Genomic DNA, 19456 nt, shown 5'->3' with positions numbered 1-19456 from the left:
AGCATTCTAAATGCCTTCTTGACTACCCTGTCTACCTATAATGCAACCCCTAGGTGTCTCTGTTCAACAACACTTCCCAGGACCCACCATTAACTTTAAGTTCTACCCTTGTTTTACCAAAATGCAACATCTCACATATATCCAAATTAAACTCCATCTGCCACTCCACAGCCCAGTGGCCCATTTGATCAAGATCTCTTTGTAATTTTAGATAACCACCTTCATTGTCGACTACACAACCAATTTTGGTGTCATTTGTAAACTTACTAACCATGCCTCCTAAATTCTCAATGAAATCGTTTATTTACATTAAAAACAAAAGTGGACCCAGCACCAATCCCTGCAGAACACTTCTGATTACAGGCCTCCAGTCAGAAAAATAACTCTGCACACCATCCTCTGTCTCCCACTGACAAGCCAATTTTATATCCAATTGACAAGCTTTCCCCGAATCCCAAGCTAAACCTTGTCAAAGGCTTTACTATAAAGTGCATGTAGACAACATCTACCCATTCTGCCCTCATCAGTCTTTTTGGTTACATCCTCAATAAAATGCATTCAAGTTTGTGAGTGACGATTTTCCACGCACAAAACCATGCTGAACATACCTAATCAGTCTTTGCCTCTCCAAATGTATATAAATCCTAAGTCTGAGAATCCTATTCAGCAAGTCACCCAACACTGATGTCAAACTCACAGGTCTGTAGTTCCCAGGCTTCTCCTTACAGCCTTTCTTAAATAAAGGCACAACATTAGCCTTCCCCTGGTCCTCTGGCACCTCACTTGTGACTGTGAATGATGCAAATATCTCTGTTAGGGCCCCTGCAATTTCTTCCCTAACTTTCCACAGCATCCTGGGATACACTTGATCAGGTCCTGGAGATTTATCTATCTTTATGTTTTTGGGACCTCCAGCACTTCAGACTTGCGGACTGTTGTCAAGACATCAAATTTATTTAGTTCCCTAGCCTCCATTTCATTCTGCACAGTTAAAACGGGTGCAAAATATTTGTTTAATGTCTCTTTCCATCTTCTGCGGTTCCTCACATACACGACTTTGTTGATCTTTAATGGGCCCTATTCTGTCCCCTAGTTGTTCTTTTGCCCTTAGTAGAATCTTTTTAGATTATCCTTAACCCTGTCTGCCAAGGCTATCTCATACGCCTTTTTTGCTCTTCTGACTTTGTTCTTAAGAATGTCCCTACAGCTTATACTCAAGAGATTCACTTGATCTCAATTGCCTGTACCTAATATGACTGTTTCTTATTCTTAACCTGAGCCTCAATATCTTTATTCATCCATTGCTGCCTACTCTTAGCAGCCTTACCCTTCACTTCAACAGGAACATAATGCCCCTGAACTCTTGTCATCTCACTTTTGAAAGCCTCCCACTTGCCAGTTGTCCCTTTACTTGCAAACAGTCTACCCCACTCAACTCTTGAAAATTCCTCAAAATTTGCCTTACTCAAATTAAGAACTTCAACTATTATACAAGGCCTTTCCTTTTCTATAACTATTTTAAAACAAATAGAATTATGATCACTGATAACAAAGTGTGAAGCTGGATTAACACAGCAGGCCAAGCAGCATCTCAGGAGCACAAAAGCTGACGTTTCGGGCCTAGACCATGAAGGGTGTAGGCCCGAAACATCAGCTTTTGTGCTCCTGAGATGCTGCTTGGCCTGCTGTGTTCATCCAGCTTCACACTTTGTTATCTTGGATTCTCCAACATCTGCAGTTCACATTATCTCAGAATTATGATCACTGGTACTTTGGACCCTCTGACATTTCAGTCACTTGCCCTGACTTATTTCCCAAGAGAAGTCAAGCTTTGCTCTTTTTCTAGTTGGTACATCGATATATTGATAAAGAATGTTTTCTTTAATACAATTTGTTGAAACATTGCCCTCTGAGAGGGAGCAAAAATAAGTCACAGTCCGCAATTGGGGCTGCAGAATATGTAGGCAGGAACATAACGCTGAGGCTTGTTCTAATTTAAAACTGAGTGACAGGTTACAGGAGGGACTGGAGATATAAAATGATATTAAAATCTGTATGTTGAGGTGGCGATGAGGGGATGGAATTGCTGGCCCAGACATGCAAAGAGTACAAACAGGAAAAAGCCAAAAAATGAGTCAACTAGTTACTTTCCTTCTCTTGGAATCATTGCACACTACTGTGAAAAGACCCATCATAAGAGAATAGCACCTGATTATCACTTTATCACAAAGATGTTCTTCAGTTTTTTTTCTAAGTTTGCACACAGTATCAGGATTAAAATAAAATTTGGTATGAATATCATGCTTTCTGCTTGAGTTTTTGTGTAAGTGCTGGAAGTGAGGATACATTTTATTTTTATTTCCATTGCTGCGCAAGAATAACGTTGTTCACTTTGTCAGGCTAAAGTTGATATTCTCCTGAATTCAGTGACACTGACCATTTTTGTAATTGAACTTTGTGTTCTCGCAGATGTGCACTTTGTGTTTACCCAGTACCAATCCTCACATGTTGGTTCTCAATCTTTCAGATGATGGAGTGAAAAGCATTGTATTTATTTATGGCTTAGCAATTACTTTAGGAATGAATTTAGTCCCATCCCTAACATTCTCCGTAAAATTAAACATCAAACCATGCAATTTCGCTGTTTTTCAATAACCTTACCAGTTTATTTTTATTTTTGGTTTAGGATTATTCCACGGCACAACATCATGGGCTGAAGGGCCTGTACTGTGCTGTACTTTTCTATGTTCTATGTTCTATATGTCCTTATGCTACCTTACTTCCTCTGCAATGGACTACCTAATGGGTATAATCCAGTCCCAGTCTGACTGTCTTTACCAAAAAGAGGAACTTCATTATGTCTTGGCCTGTCTCCAACTTTTAAATTAATGGGGCAGAGAAGTAGTGAAAGGGAAGATATGAACCATTGCTGTGACTTGCCTTATGTTCTGTGTGCCTGTGCTCAGTTGCCAAGCTTCCAAATAAATCTGCCAACATGGAATGTAGTACCTCCACTGCCTAGCTATCCTCCTCCCCCAGTGCTTTCAGCAACTTGACAAAGGCCAGAAATTAATGAACTCGGTTGTCTCAGAACTAATATGACCGATGAAAGTAGACAGTTTGACATCCACACTATCTGCTATCTTGTCCTGGGAATCAAAGCAAAAATACATAGTCCATTTAGAGTTGATGCTTTCTAAGCTGAATCTAACACTGTAGCTATATTGTTACAAATTAAAACAAAATTATTTCTGATCATTTCAGTGAACATTTCGACAGCAAATAAACTGGGACAGGGCAATATTAGGCAAAGCAAATGATGTGGAAATAGACCATCCCGATGATGGTATGGATATGTGGTCAGATCTCATCTTGGGATCAGCTACAATAACAGTGTTGCAAACAGATTGGTATAGTTTCAGACTGTTGCCTGGATGGGGAATGGAGTGGGGACAAAAAAAAAGTGACTTCAATCTTTCCACTGCCTAATTGAAGAATATATCTATTAATTCAGTATGAAGTAAGATAAGCCGTTTGATAAATTGACAAGAATATAGGAGTTGAGAGGGGTGGTAATGAGGCTGGGCTGGATCCTATAAGCAGATGAAAATTAATGCTGTGCTTTCAGATGTGATATAGCTAATGGATAGCAGGTAGCTGAGAAATAGGATAGGACCAAGGATGAATCATTGAATGATAGAATAATATGGTGGGAGAAGAAAGAAAAACCATTAACAGTGATACTGTGACTGATTTTGATAACTAAGAACGGAATTAGTTGAGAGCAGTCCCACTCAACAGGATGGTAGTGGAGAAACACGGGAGGAGGATGGTGTGATCTACCACATGAAAGGCTGCAGACGGCTTGAGAAAGATAAGGAGAGATAGTTTACCTTACACTCTGTATGGCTGATTAAAGTATTTTTGTCAATTTTTTCCCCCTTCTTTTAATCAACTATTTTGTTGATCTTTGGTTTTTTCCTCTATATCTCAGTCTTAGCACTTCTAAACATTATAAACTCATTGCTTAACCTAATTATGTTATGATTTACATAGAACTGCTGGATCTTTATACCATTTGAGTTATGATTTTAATCGAACATATTTTTACTGAAAACTTTTATCTTTCTTCACATATTTCCCAATATTTATTTGCTCATTCCCAATCAATACATTCTATCACCCTTGGCCATCTCTCCTCGTGCATCTATATAATTTGCTTTGATTCTAGATTTGGACTTGAGGACGTCACTCTCAAACTTTATGATTATATTTTCTCAGAAGATTTTCTATTATGAAATTACCTATTAACCCTTCCTTATAATATCCTAAATCTAGAAGTTTCTTCTTGTAATTTATTGTTCAAGGAAACTGTAATTGCAATCTTCTACAACCTCAACATCCCGATTACATTTACCACTTTTATTGGTGTAGTATGATGTGCTATTTGTTGCTTGAATGCAGGTATAATTTTAAATAGGTTAGAATTTCCAATAAAGTGATAGACAGAAGAATCGCTTACAAATATTTTAAGTGTCTCCTTATGATTATCTAACTGTGGTTGTTGCACGTAGATGTATTGAGAAAACTAAAAATTGAACTTCTGAGTCTTTTTTCTTAAATCCTCCAGCTGTCTAGAAAGTAAAAGATTGGGCTTGTCATATTCCTACTCCATTCACAATAACGTCAGTAGTTTTGCTATGTGTACTTATTGTTTTTTATGGGATCCTTTGTTCAAATTCACTTCTTATACTTGGGCTACTTCTCATACACAGGGAACCTTCTGCATTTTGTTTAAAGCATGTTCAGCTGTAAAGTTTTATATGTAATACAGTAGAAATATCATTGGTTTATGTAAACCAATAGAATCAATAGTTTGAGCCCAACTACAACTGCCAGTTAATGCAGGTGTTCAAAGTTACTTTTAGTCTTTTTTACATTTTATTTAAAAAAAAATAAACTTTACCTCTTTGCAAGGAAAATGTCATTGGCAGGAGAAAGAATATTGTGAATTGCATGATAGAAGAAAGCAAATATGTTATCTTGTCAGTTCTGTTGAAATAATAACTCAATCTGCAAACCAACTGTTTTTCACAGAGGACATAACATTGTTTCATATTACGTGATCCTAGACCATTTTAATTTTCCTCTACTGTCTGAAAATTGCTAGAGGTACACTGTAGACTTTCAGGCTAGGCTGAAAGCCATAATTTGAAACTGTGTAGGATGATATTTGAAAAGTTACAAGTCTGATACCAACTACAAATCATTATTGATTTTACGACAAAGGGGCCAGCAATGGAACAAAACTCTGAGTTTGTTCATGTAATGGGGAAAATCAGATCTCTGCACAAAGGTAATTGAGGCTTTTAAATGTATGTGAGGATAATGTGACTGAACTTGATAATGCAAAGATTGGATAGATTATAAAAACAAAATCAGCAACATTTAAGACCGGCAATTTATGTACTTGAGAAGTGTTAGTCAGAATGGGCTTGACAAGTTTAAGCATATCCGGGAAAGTGAAGAAATTTTAGCAGTTCATCAAGGAAGTAGTCCTGAAAGCAATAGACCAATATGAAAACCAGTGGTATGAAATTTAAAGGGTCTGTTGTTTGTTTGATTGGGACTAAAGCAGCTCTTAAAGATGAAAAGTTACTTCAAGCAATGAAGAAAAAAGGTTCAGATTTACAGATACAATATGCAAAGTTTTTTTGAGAGTGTGAAATATTAGAATGGTCAAAAATGAAAATTGTGGGAATTATGTAGTGGTTTCTGTGTCCCTATGTTTTCTAATTATGGATACAAAGAGAAAATGGAAAAGACTGGAATAGGGCCACAGGAAGTGGAACTGAGGACGAGACAATAACTGACAATATATAGGAATGCTGAATACTACTTTTGTCACCACTTGTTTTCTCAAAAATATGTTTAACTCATAAAAACTCATTACATCACAACACAGTGCAGTTCAATTTCTCTCATTACAGCATGTGGCACTGAAGAGCCTCATTACAGTTACAAATGCAGGTTCCTTTTACGATGTATGCTTTATGTCAAGTATTCTCTGGCACATGCAGTTCAAGAAGTTTTAGGCAGGTTTCAGTCCTTCACTGTACTGTGGCTGGAGGGTTTTAGACTCTGGTCTTTTACTATTGAACCTCTGTAGCAGCCACCACAAGCTTTAATGTGTCCTCAGTACCTTGGGAATGACTTGGGAATGATCCTCCATTATGGACAACTGTTTCCACTGGAAGACCAGTAGAACTTGTACAAGCCAAAGAGCATCTTTCACCAAGTTGATGGTCCTCCAGCATCAGTTGACATTTGCCTTGGTCTGTTTGTCTGGATACAGCTCATGGAGCACAGAGATTAAAAGATTTCACCACAAAGAGCCATGATAGGAAAAAAAGGTCATAAAAGATAGTTGGTATCATTTACTGATGAGGCAGTCGTGCTACTTTACTGGTTTTGTTCTTGGCTTTCAGGATGGCTTTATAATTCAATTCATTTCGAAACACTGGTACTGACAGTAACATACACAATCACTGGAGATTTTACTATTGACATGTAGCTTTATAATGTACGTTATCCAAAAGATAATAAAGAATGTCAATCCTTTTCTCAGTCAATGTTAGTATAAAAAAATGTTAGAGAGAAAAGAGATCTGTGAGATAAGGTAGGTTGTTGCAAATAGTCAAATATCGAACTACTTTACAAAATGGAATAACAAGGTGTAGAGCTGGGTGAACACAGCAGGCCAAGCAGCATCAGAGGAGCTGGAAGGCTGACGTTTTGGGCCTAGACCTTTCTTCAGAAAATCATTGAATTTTTCCAGAGGGTAACTTCTTCAAGGTAAGCATCCTTAGAAGAGGCTTCACAGTGGGGTTAAAATTGTTTGAGAGATAGTAGGAACTGCAGATGCCGGAGAATCTAAGATAACAAGGTGTAGAGCTGGATGAACACAGCAGGTAAGAGCAGCATCAGAGGAGCAGGAAGGCTGTCATTTCGGGCCTAGACTGTTCCAGCTATACACGTTGTTACAAAATGGAATGTTTGCTCAAAAATATTGTTGGTGGTTCTAGAAGAAGGTTGGCTTGCATTGTGATGAGTTATATGAAATATTTTTTAAAAATCTTTATTTTGTAATTATTTGAGTATGTTATAACAAATTTATTTAAACAGAAAGAAAAGCAGATTTTACAGGATTTCCATTAAAATGTTTAATATTTGATCCCACCTCTGTTGCTTCAGCTACAAATCCCATGTTTCTACAAATAAGGTACTTTCAACCACCTATTTTATTTTCCTGACTTCCCAGGCCAAGAGACAGCACTCTCAATTTTCACCCAGTAACAGTTGTATTGAATACCCATTTGAAAGTTTGACATGAAAAGCCACACTAAGAAAGACTAATTAGGGTTACCCAAGATGGAAACTTGAGTGCTAATTTCTATGAATGTAATTTCATTAATTTTTTGCTTACCGTCCAAACTGCTTAGATGTAGTATGATTCATCATTGGACTAAGTTGCATTACCTCGTAATTTTATATTCACACAGGTGGGTGTTGCTGGCCGGGCCAGCTTTTATTGCCCATCCCTAGTTGCCCCTGAGAAGGTGGAAATGAGCTGCTTTCTTGAACCACTACAGTCCGTGTCACAACTGGCCTTTTAGCTAATCAAGCAATCTGTTTGCTGTGTTTCTTTGTTATGAGATCATCTTTCTGTGATTCTGATTTATTGGGCTACGTATTTACAATTTAAAAACATGACTATTTGTTCACTCCTGAACTATTCTGATTAATGTCTAAACTCATCTGTTTAAAATTCAATATATGTTCAAACTTAACACTGTTTTGTTGTTATATTTCTAGTTAACGTCAGTAAACAAAACACTGAAATGTAGGTAATAGGTCAACTTCATAATGACTTCAACATTCCAGATGATTTGACGCATAAACAAGAAGGGCATTCAGAATGCTGTGCTTTAACATTGCCCTGGTAGAGATCTGCAGTACAGTGGTTATGAAGGGAAGTAAAGCATGTGCCCCAGTTTCACTGAGCCCCTTGCTTTGACAGTTTGTTGTAATTTCTGCATCTGTTGCAATGGGGAGCTATGCATGGCCACTTGCAAAATGGAAGTCAATGCTGCAAAATGCACTTGTGGTGAAACAATTTTTAGGAACCACAGCCTGTGGTGTTTATTTAAAACTCAAAGGATGGTATTTATTCCACATGCTTGCAGTTTTTTTTTCAGTTTGTTTGAAAGCATTACCAAGATGTTGAGGATGCACTAAAGCTTGTGGTGACTATTATAGAGTTTCAATGATGTTGGACCTCTGTTAAACTTATATAAACATTTGAATGTGCCAAAAATGAGAAGTCTGAAACTAAGAACAGTATTTTTTTAAAATTATGTCTTCTTAAGCATTTTGATAATATTTTGTTTCCTTCTGAATTTTATCCTCATCAGGAATGGGAACAATCTGAGTCGAAGCCTGCGGATACAAGTAAAAAGCAGAAGCCTCCAACTCCTTCCTCAGGCAAGAAAACCAAGAAGGAGAGCAAAAAGAAGAGATAGCTTACCAGGAGAGAATGAAAATTAAAATAACACTGACGTTTCTGTAGTGGTTCTGCTTTTATATGAATTGTTCCTGAAAATGGATAAACGTTTTTGTAAAATTCCATGCCACTTACATGTATGGTGGCCTTTCACAAAAATGTTGCAGCTTCAAACTTAATTTCACTATCCCACTTCTCTTGTGTTGTCCCTGTAAATTTTAAAAATGACCAATTTATAACCAACTTTGTAGTGTTAGTTACTGTATACCTAAAGCTACACGTGAACCTTCCATTACCACAAAAGGTTCTTTAATGTTGCTGTAGATGATGGCCTCAGGAGAGCAGCACTTCTTCATACACTGCTTAAACACTACTAACACACTATTTCTAAAAATAAATAGGAATAAATGTTTATAACCTGTATTCCACAGTGAGCCTGGGAACAACTATATAAGTTCATCTCACTGTGTAGCCCAATATGATAGATAAAAATGAGCATTTTTATAATGCAGGAATGAGGGCTTTTTAAAACTCCCAGAAAAATTTAGGTCCAGAAATTTACAACAGTTTCCTCGTTAACTTTTGGATACCTTCTCCTCCTTTCAGCACAAATGCCAGGAAGCAATATTGATAGTTATCTTGTTTTCTCTAACATCCCTTCTTTGAGTATTTAGAGCCCGGATTTCTGCTACCAGCCCAACTGAGACTTTTCTATGGAAGGCTGAGTGAAAATGGCTTGTCAGTAACTCACCTTCAGCCTATAATCATTAAACAACTTGGAAATTAGGTAGCAAATGTTTGTTAAGCTGTCCAGCCAAATCTGTGACTTGTTCAGAGAAAAAGTATTGAACTTAGACCACACAAACCCTCTATCTTATCTTACATGTTTTGGTCCGATCCATACAATTGTGAATCAACTGGAGTATCTCTTTCCCTTCTCTAGTACAACTTGTTATTTTTTTAAAAAAAGCCTTCTGATGATGTGTTTGGAGCCATAAACCTATTGAGTAGATATTTTTCCAGTTGCCTTTACATTGCTGTCAAGATTTCCAATTTTTTTGTGGTAGAGGTTTTTTGCACAATTATTCATATTGAGATAATAAATTATAACTGCTTCAAACACTGTGTAGAAAATTCTTTACCGTGTGAATGGAAAGCTTTCCTTTGCATTTTCTAAAAGTCAAGTAAAATAGATTTTTTTTCTGTCAGTGTATTTGCTCTATTTACAGCAATGTGAATTTGCTGATCTGCTGAAATGGCTCATTCAATGTATGAAGATGTATGGGTTCCTTTCAGAATTATGGTAATGTTCCCAGCATCTAAAAGTATTGAAATCATATTTCTCATTGCCAACAGCACACTTCACACGCTTGTTAAATGTAAGTGAATTTTGTTACTATTATTCCTATTTTCTTCATATCAGGAATGTAAACAGTTGGCTTGCATTGCCAGAATCTAGCTTTAAAATGTACAAAGCTATTCAGGATATAAAGAATATATGAATATGATTAGTACTAACCAAATATGACTATGTATGAAAGTTAATTGATACTGTTAGAAAGTATTTTGTAGTATCTGGAATATTTTTACCAGGAATTCATACTTGTAGCTAGTAGTCTGAAATTGGTACCTGTGGGCTATATGGTGTAAATCTGCAGACTTGAGTAATTCTATCAATCTTACTGGAATTCAGATTCTCTGTGAACATATGCTTACACAGATGTGGGCTGCCTCACTTTGTTATATGAAATCAGGAAATATATTTGCCTTCTCCGAAAAAAATTAAGAAGTTTAGAAAATGCCGTTGGAATTCTATTGCAATCAGCACAAATTTAGGCCTGTTTTATTTTGTCCTCTATTGGGAATTTCCACAACATTCTTGAGAAACAGATGAGGATTTGATGACTATGTTGTAATTCCACGTTTGTAAAAACACATATTCAAATTGAGGTTGGTTGGCTCGCCGAGCTGGTTTGTTGTTCCGCAGATGTTTCATTACTGTGCTTGGTAACATCCTCAGTGCAGCCTCTGATGAAGCGTCGGTGTGTTTTCCCACCTGGTTTTTAAAACTCTGGGGTCCGTTGTGATGGATTGCCTCACTTCGGGTTTCCTCCGTAGTGGAATGTATACACTGTCGAGTTCAATGTGTTTATTAATAGCATGCTTCAAGGAGTGCCATGCTTCTAGGAATTCTCGTGCTTGTCTCTGCCTAGCCTGTCCCAGGATCTTGGTGTTTTCCAAATTGAAGTCGTGGTTCTCCTTGTCCATGTGGATTGAGTTGAGTGAGTATTGGTCGTGTCTTTTTGTACCCAGTGGGTGTTCATGTACTCTTGTTGTTAGTTTCCTTCCTGTTTGTCTGATGTAGTGTTTCTCGCAGTCTCTGCAGGGGATCTTGTAGATGACATTGGTCCTGTCCGTAGCGGGGAGTGGGTCTTTAGTTCAGGTGAGCACTAGTCATAGGGTTGATGTGGTCTTGTGTGCCACTCTGATGCCCAGCAGTCATAGAAGTCTTGTGGTGAGTTCTGACGTGTTCCTGATGTAGGGTAGTGTGTTGGGGCATGTAGAATCTTTCTGATGCTGTTCCTGTAGGCATCTCCTGACAAAGTTCTTTCGATATCCATTATCCTTGAACACTTGGAAGAGGTATTTCTCCTCCACTTGGCATAGTTCCATGTTGCTGCAGTGTGTTGTTGCCCTTTTAACACACTACCGCTATACTTAACATTACCACTATACCAATTCCTCCATCCCAATTCTCAGGTGTTAGACATGTAACATTTAGTTTGGGGATTTAAATTCTTACATATAAGATAAAGAGGGCCACCTAATTGAGAAGCAGGTAAACAAACATCCCATGCTAATTAAAGGGGAGCTGGTCTTTACATAATAAGGTCAGCATTGGAAGTAGGAAAATCCTAAGCAATGGGTGAGCACCCTCTGGAGCTCTTTGGCAGAGCCAGAATGTTTACAATTAACCATCAGACATACAAAATTACTAGCATGTGTCCAAGTCTCAAAAGGTAAATCGGTTTGGAAAGTATGGCATGTTTCACAGGAAATGGATCAGCAGGGAGTCACTGATTTGTTTTGGGCTCTGTATGTTTTCTCACAAACCAGCAGCCTATTTATGAGCAGCTTTGAAACTGGCAGAGAGAAAATCTGCCAGGAATTAGAGAACAGCTGGAACAATGAAGGCTATAAGAAACTAAGAGGCTCTTCTGATTTTGGAAGCCAATAAGTGAGAATACAAGTGAGGCCATGCTTGAATTGCGGAATCCACAAGTGTGAGATATTGAAGGGGAATTGGGGAGTTTATTATCTGAATGCTAGTAGAAGCATTCTTCAGGATATGGAACTTTGAATAGGTGGAACACTAAATAAAACAGAAGTGAATTCCAGAGAGTTGTGGCATATGCTGATTCAATTCCTGGTAAAGTGAATGAACACTTGCAATCAGGGAGTACATTGGGAACTTGTAGTGAAATTAGAAGCACACAGAGGTTGCTGTAGCAGTATTTATGCTGAGGCTTTTGAGTCTAAAGTAAAAGTATTTACAGATTATAGTGTTAATAAAGCTTGCTTTGTTTAATTCTCAAGCAGTAAAATTTATTTTTGTTTAATATATGAAATCATGATGTGTGGTTCTATCAGTTAATTACTGGGAGTTGAATTTCTCTTTAAATGTTACTGGTCTTCATTGAGATCATAACACAAACGTTTGGAATAAATGCCTGTGCAGATACTGTAGAAAATGTCAACTTGTTGAAAGAAAAATAATTGCAATGGTTCGGAAGCTGGACCATCTGTATATTTTAACTTTTTTTTTAACAGGACAGTTGCGCTCCAAAATTTGATAATTCAGTAAACATAAGGCTTTTTCTTGCGTAGTACCCTTTTTTTTAAAAAAAAGACAAATCTTTCATCAGCAGCAGCAGTTCTATAAATTCTCAGGGACTGGGGAGAAGAAAAAATTGCTTCCTTGATTTAAATGTGTTGTTGAATGGAGAAGTTGAGAGTAGCCCCAGATCATATGAGAATTATTTGGAGGAATGTTCCAATAAAACACTTGTGTTGAGTCGCACTCTATACTTAACAAAGAGTTTACAAAAAGAGTGGAATCCAACAGAACTCTTACAGCAACCCCTGACAGTTGCAAATATGCTCCGCCTGAGGGCTCTGGATTTGTCCAGTATCCACCAGAAACTACATCATCACAACTGACCAGATCACTGATATTTTTGGTATATGTGCTCAGATGGTTTTTGAGACTGGTCTGTCGGGTTTGACGACAGTGTAAATTGCAGTCAATACTGAGCTAAATGTACAACAGCACAAAATAATCCTTGCTACTAAACTAGAAGTAACACATTGAAGGAAAACTTTATATTAACTTGATTGATCATTGTCATATCTTTGGCCAAACAGAGCCTACTACAATATACAATTAGCATTGTTTAGTAATGCAGTGTTTTCTTCAGGTACAGAAGTTACCAGCTGTAGCCTCAGCTGAGGAATGGAAGTATTTCAGCACCAGCTGATGAAATTGCCATCGCAGCTCATGGAAATATTCCATTCCTCTTAAAAATTGATTTAAATAGTTGAGATACTTCAGGGAGTGAAAGTGATGCAAGACATTTTTCATTTATGCATTTATTTTTCTGTGCACCAAAGACATTTCTACACAGGCAAACTATGCAGTGTTACAATCCCTGAAGAGATTTATAAAGTTTTGTTATAAATTTGTGGAATTTTCAGAGTATAACCGAAAGAATATTATATCATGATTTTAGATGTTTAGGGTAATAGCTGACTAACATAATCTGTTAACCAAGCATACTCTTTGTAGGGCATTCTATAAATTGTAGATTGGAATATCTACTCTGTTTCTAACTCCTAGCCCAAATCAAAGAGAGAACACGCTTGGAATACAATACATTGTCGTTTTACACAGACATTCTTTTTTTTTTCAGAATCAATTCCAAGTGATTCTTAGCTCTTGAAGGTTTAATCTCAATATTTTCTTCCTCTCAGTCTGGAAACATGAAATTTTAGAACTGTCTTTTTTGGTGAGCCTTACATTTTGCAGAGACTTGCGTTTCTTTGAGGCAGTCCATTGAAGCTTCTTTGATTTTGGCTGAAACCCTCTCTGTTGAATCCAGACAGACTCAAAACTCTATCATATTTTTGGACAGCCTATAATCTCAATTTTTATCATGGCTTCTGCATTTTTTTATACCTGGCAGTGCTATCACACACAACAACTTTTCTCACCACCAAATTACTGTGACTTTTCTCTGATTAAACACTACCCATAAATCACCTGTTTTTTTTCCTAATTGATTAATTTACATGCAAAGCCCATTAAGGAAAATGCAAACCACCAACAGTAAGGGAAAGAAATGAATAGAAGGAGGGGGCTAATTCAAAATGGAGTTGGAAGGTTTGGCTTCTGTTATTTCCTTCCCCAGGGCAATCTGAACTAAATTTCCCTCATCTGTAAGTGGAAATGCTAACTGGCTATTCTTGAGAACTCAATTCTCTTTCATAGAGTTGTACAGCATGGAAATAGACCCTTTGGTCCTACTGGTCCATGTCAAACATAATCCTAACCAAACTAGTCCGAACTGCCTACTCCTGGCTCATATCCTTCCAAACCTTTCCTATTTATGTACTTTTAAACATTATAACTATGCCCATATCCGCTACTTCCTCAGGAAGTACATTCCACATGCCAACCACCCTTTGTGAAAAACCTTTGTCCCTCATGTCTTTTTAAAATCTCTCTCCTCTCATCTTAAAAATGGACCTTGTAGTCTTGACATTCCCTTGTCCCAAGGTAAAGACACCGACCATTAATCCTATCTACTCATGATTTTGTAAACCTCTATGGCATCACCTCTCAACGGCCTATGCTACAGTGGAAAAGAATCCCAGCCTTTCTCTACAATTCAAACCTTCCATACCTGGCAACATCCTGGTAAATCTCTTCTAAAAACCTCTCCAGCTAAAAAATATCCCTCCTATAACTGGCCGACAAGAACTAGACATTGTACTCCAGAAGAAGCCTCACCAATATCCTGTACAACTTCCAAAATGACTTCCCAACTCCGTGCAGGACTGAGCAACAAAGGCATACGTGCTAAATGTCTTTTTAATAGACCTGTCTAAATGTGATGCAAACTTCAAAGAATTATGTAACTGAAAACCTAGGTCCCTCCGCTCCACAATGCTACCCTTATTAATGGCCCTACCATTAATTGTACCTGGCTGTTGTACCAAAATGTACCTTGCATTTATCCAGATTGAACTCTGTGTTCCATTTTTCAGCCTTTGACCCATTTGATCAAGATCCCTTTGTAATCTTAGAAAAACTTCTTCACTGACTGCTCTGCCACCAATTTTGGTGTCATTTGAAAACTTACTAAACTTGCATTTTATATTCTCATCCAAATCATTTACATAAATGAAGACGCAGAACTGATCCCTGTGGAACACCACTGGTGACAGGCCTCTGGCCCAAAAAACAACCCTCCACCTTTTACTCTCTTTCTCCTACATTAATTAAATTATCTAACCAATTGGCAAGCTCGCTCTGAATCCCATCTTGGAACAAAATGGACTGTTTAATGTGCAACTGATTTGAAACTGACATTGACAATTCCTACATGATTTTGGAGCCTCTTGGTCTCCATTGTTAACATGCAGACTCCCTGCCATTGCCTCCAACTTTAGATAAATGACATCCTCTTCCCAGTAAAATGATCTAAACCTTCCTTTAGTTTCTAACAATAAAATGATCCAGGCATTGTGTAAGGCAGACTGCACAACAATCACATGACCTCCACCTTCATGTCATCTTAAGTTTAAGACACAGTTCCAAAATGTAACAATTTTATAAACCTCATAATTATAACACCAGATTAGCACTGCCATTATTCACACCCTTCCTTTCATCGGGGATAAGATGCACAACATATGCACAATGATCAAACTGCAGCTGCAGGACACAAAATCATTGAAATAAGCGTTTCAGTAATCGGAATATATGTCCTATTTGTAAATACTGCAACAAGCATACTGGGCTTAATTTAATTTCAAACAAGCATTCTGGTGTTGTTTGAAAACTTATTAAACTTGCATTTTATATTCTCACTACTGAAATTGTCCTCACTATTGAAAATGTGATCATGGCTTTGATGATCATTCTCTGTAGACGTGTGCAGTTTTCTGATAGAACCCAAAAGGAGGACTCTTGAGATTAAATGTTGAAAATATGTACAGCAGTCAGGAAAATGAAGCCAAGACCATAATCCCATTAGCCAAGATCTTATTAAAAGGTAGAAGAGGTTCAAGAGCCAAGTGACCTGCTGTTGTGTGTGACCTTATAAGTAACAATAAAAAAAAATGGCAAGCATCCATCAAAATATTTTAAGAGGTTATCTCATTATTTTATTGTACAAATGCACTGAACTGTGTTTCACAGAACCGTATTTAACAAGATATTTCATGTTGAGTGCTAAATTTGTTGGTAATAACCAGGGCAGATACACAGTTACTATAGTTGGCTTATGTGCAGTTGTAGTGGTCTGAACAATCTCTCAGCTGTTGAACTGAGAAAGCATAAAAGCTCAACAAACCGCTGACCAAATTGCTTCTTATGGAGCTCGAAGAGCTTTCAATTTGTTCATGACATTTGGCCAATGTTTCCATTACTTGTCAGTTAAGTACATTTTCCTCCACCTCCAGAAAAACTATTCTCTTGCCACCTGGGAAATGGCATTATAATTTGTCTCTGAGGCAGTTGCAAGATTATCTTTGATTCCATTCCCGTTTGAATACATGCAGGAATATATTCAAGAATGGCTTCTTCCCCGCTGTTATCAGACTTTTGAATGACCTCGCAAATATTAATTCTGATCTCTCTCTCTGCAGCTGTCATACTGTATTCTGCGCTCTGTTCTACTACCCTGATGCACTTTGTATGGTAGGATGTGTACAGTACATAAAATAACACTTCACTCTAACTTGATACATGTGACAACAACAAATTAATCAAACAATCAATCAATCAACATAGTTGTCTACAGTCAATGGCTAGTTTTCTTGCTATGGTCAACCAGTATTTTCAATGTTTCATTTGATCATTTGTTAAGACACTGGGAGCTATTTAACAAAGCTAAACAGATGCAAAGACCATTTATGAGAAATTTATATCAGTCATACATCACAACGATTCTGAAAACCCTGTCTCGTATTCCATTTTTCCTCGACTGACAATCCTGCACACTAGCTGGTCATTCTAAGTTTAACATTTCCTGTTTTGTTACAAAAAAGTGCTTGTTTGACATTAAATTAAGCCCAATGTGCCAGTTGCGCTATTTATGAATAGATCATATATTCTGATTACTGAAAAGCTTATTTCAATGATTTAATAAATAATTGTTATGATACCTTGACAAATAGAAAAAAATGCTCCTTCTACCTTCTCAATTAAGCTCATATGATCTTCATTATTTTAGAGTAATGGCTTTAAAGACCTATACTCACTGTGAGAGAGCGATAATGGGAACTGCAGATACTGGAGAATCCTGGATAACAAAGTGTGGAGCTGGATGAACACAGCAGGCCAAGCAGCGTCTCAGGAGCACAAAAGCTGACCCCTTCGAGGTCGAGGCCCAAAACGTCAGCTTTTGTGCTTCTGAGATGCTGCTTGGCCTGCTGTGTTCATCCAGCTTCACACTTTTTTGACAGCCATATTAACTCTTGATAGCTCAGTTTTGTCTGGTTGAAGCAACTTCCTTATAGGGTTCTGAAGTTTTGTCAATATCAAAATGGCGCAGCAGCAATAATATTCAGTTCGGCAGTATTGTTGGTAAATCCATGCATCAACATTCCATGAAGTGCATGTTGAGAGTAGCTCATAATAGCGGCTCCTTTTTTTGCTGAGAGTGGCCACTTCACAAATAGCTTGATTGTTAAGAACTTGAAGGACTAATTCAGCTCATAGCTCTAATAGTGCTGTGTTCAACTTGCTAGAGACACTTTGCCTTCAGAACCTGCTGGGGCCTCAATCATTGAAGTAGAAGTGCTTGATTTTCCTTTACAACAACTTATGTACATTGATGAACAATGTCACTGTTAGAAATACTGCCTACGATTTATATAAGACATTTTACTTCCAAATTGTGAATGTGTATCCACAATCCTACCTCCTCATACCCCACTGCTTTAAAGAGCCTGAGTTTGGATTAGGGATGGCTTGTTGCCCCAGAGGAGGCGGCTGAAATGCAAAAGTAGAGTCATGCTTCAATTAAGTCTTCAGGACAGGCATCTACTTTAATTGCAGACCTAACAAAGGTCCTCACAATATCAAACCCTTTAACAACAGTTGCTGGCAAGGATCCTAGCCACAGGAGGCTCAAGTAAGCGTGAAGAATTCGTTTTTAAAAGAATCGAGTTCTGTGTGGAACAGGAGGAGCAAATATCTACAGTATCAGACTGACACTTGTGAATTTTGACTTGCAGCTGCCAGTGGCCACTTCAGTCCAGGCAGATTTCATAGTTGCAGCTTCAAATAATTCGTCAGTAAAGCTAATTCACTGCAGGGATTCCCTGTAGCATTACCAACTCTGGAGATTTCATCATAACCTGCTGCCTCCCTCCACAGTCCTGCTGCTGATCACCCAATATCTCCATCCTCATGGTGCACCACTTTCCCACATTAACTAGAACACCCGATTGATGATTTTTGACTGTCAAAATAATAGTTTTTCACATCTGCAGTATGTTTAAAAGAAGCTAAATTTTCAAAGCAAATGAAAAAGTCCCATTTTTTAAACTATTCTGTGGTTTTTCTCTGAATGGCTAGCATCATTATCCTAGAGATTAATCTTCAATTTCTGGAGAATCCAGGACAAACCTGAAAAGCTGTCCATCCTAGTTACAGCCCAATTTGGCATTCAGACACACAAAGAACTATAGACAATTATGGAATTGTCTAGGTACAATTCATACAAGGCCAAATTTTATATAAATAAGAAACCAAGGCAAAAAGGAAACAATATATAAATGAAAATGTTTTAAAAATAATAGTTTAACATTAGTTTGTGGAAGGGTACTTATGCCTAAATGACCTCTTCTCATTGTTCTCAACCTGAATGCAATGTTTGACATATTAGCATCCTTCTCCAAAACATCTAGTGTATTGTCCATCAGTGGGCATGGCTGCCTTTGCCTCATTCCATTCCTATCTAACTAGTGTCTTGCAATGGTTTCTCCTCCAAAGCCTGCACCATCACCTCTTGCATCTGCCAAGTATCTTTCCTTGGGCCCTTGTATTTCTAATTTACATGCCATTCCTTGGTAACTAAAACAAAATGTTAGGTCGCAGAGATAATGGGAACTGCAGATGCTGGAGAATCCAAGATAATAAAGTGTGAAGCTGGATGAACACAGCAAGCCAAGCAGCATCTCAGGAGCACAAAAGCTGACGTTTCAGGCCTGGACCCTTCATCAGACCCCTCTGATGAAGGGTCTAGACCCGAAACGTCAGCTTTTGTGCTCCTGAGATGCTGCTTGGCCTGCTGTGTTTATCCAGCTTCACACTTTATTATGTTAGGTAGCATACAGTTTTATCTTGCCATTATCATCCATGCCTGCTGATCTGTTTGTTTGACATCCATAAATGGATGAGTAGAAACGTTCTCCACTGCAAGTTGTGAGGAACAAAGCCTTTATTTTTGGATCCAGCCAAGTCATCAGTCTATTGTTAATAGCTACTGCCTGGAGTTCAGAAAAATTGTTCTCAACCTTGAGTCTTGTTTGGTCAGGACTGAAGCTTCTTACTCCATTCATTCTCCATCGCCAAGGCAATATACATCCACTTCTGTAACA

General features: G+C 37.8%; 2 protein-coding genes across 3 annotated transcripts in view; one reads left to right on the top strand and one right to left on the bottom strand.

Moving 5' to 3' along the window:
• Nucleotides 1-9683, top strand: part of manbal (mannosidase beta like) — a 53055-nt gene extending 43372 nt beyond the window's left edge. For both annotated transcript variants that reach the window (XM_048550075.2, XM_048550074.2), the window contains exon 3: nucleotides 8475-9683. In XM_048550075.2, coding sequence (XP_048406032.2) covers nucleotides 8475-8582 — 108 coding nt within the window. In that variant the 3' untranslated portion in view covers nucleotides 8583-9683. The remainder of the gene's footprint in view (nucleotides 1-8474) is intronic.
• LOC125461482 (glucagon family neuropeptides-like) overlaps nucleotides 1-19456 on the bottom strand; it is an 88151-nt gene that overhangs the window by 51261 nt on the left and 17434 nt on the right. The gene's annotated exons all lie outside the window — the stretch shown is intronic.

The sequence above is a fragment of the Stegostoma tigrinum genome, chromosome 19, assembly GCF_030684315.1.
Source record: "Stegostoma tigrinum isolate sSteTig4 chromosome 19, sSteTig4.hap1, whole genome shotgun sequence".
NCBI lineage: Eukaryota > Metazoa > Chordata > Chondrichthyes > Orectolobiformes > Stegostomatidae > Stegostoma > Stegostoma tigrinum.
Note: the sequence above shows the minus strand (reverse complement) of the source record. Positions and strands in the feature narration are given on the sequence as shown.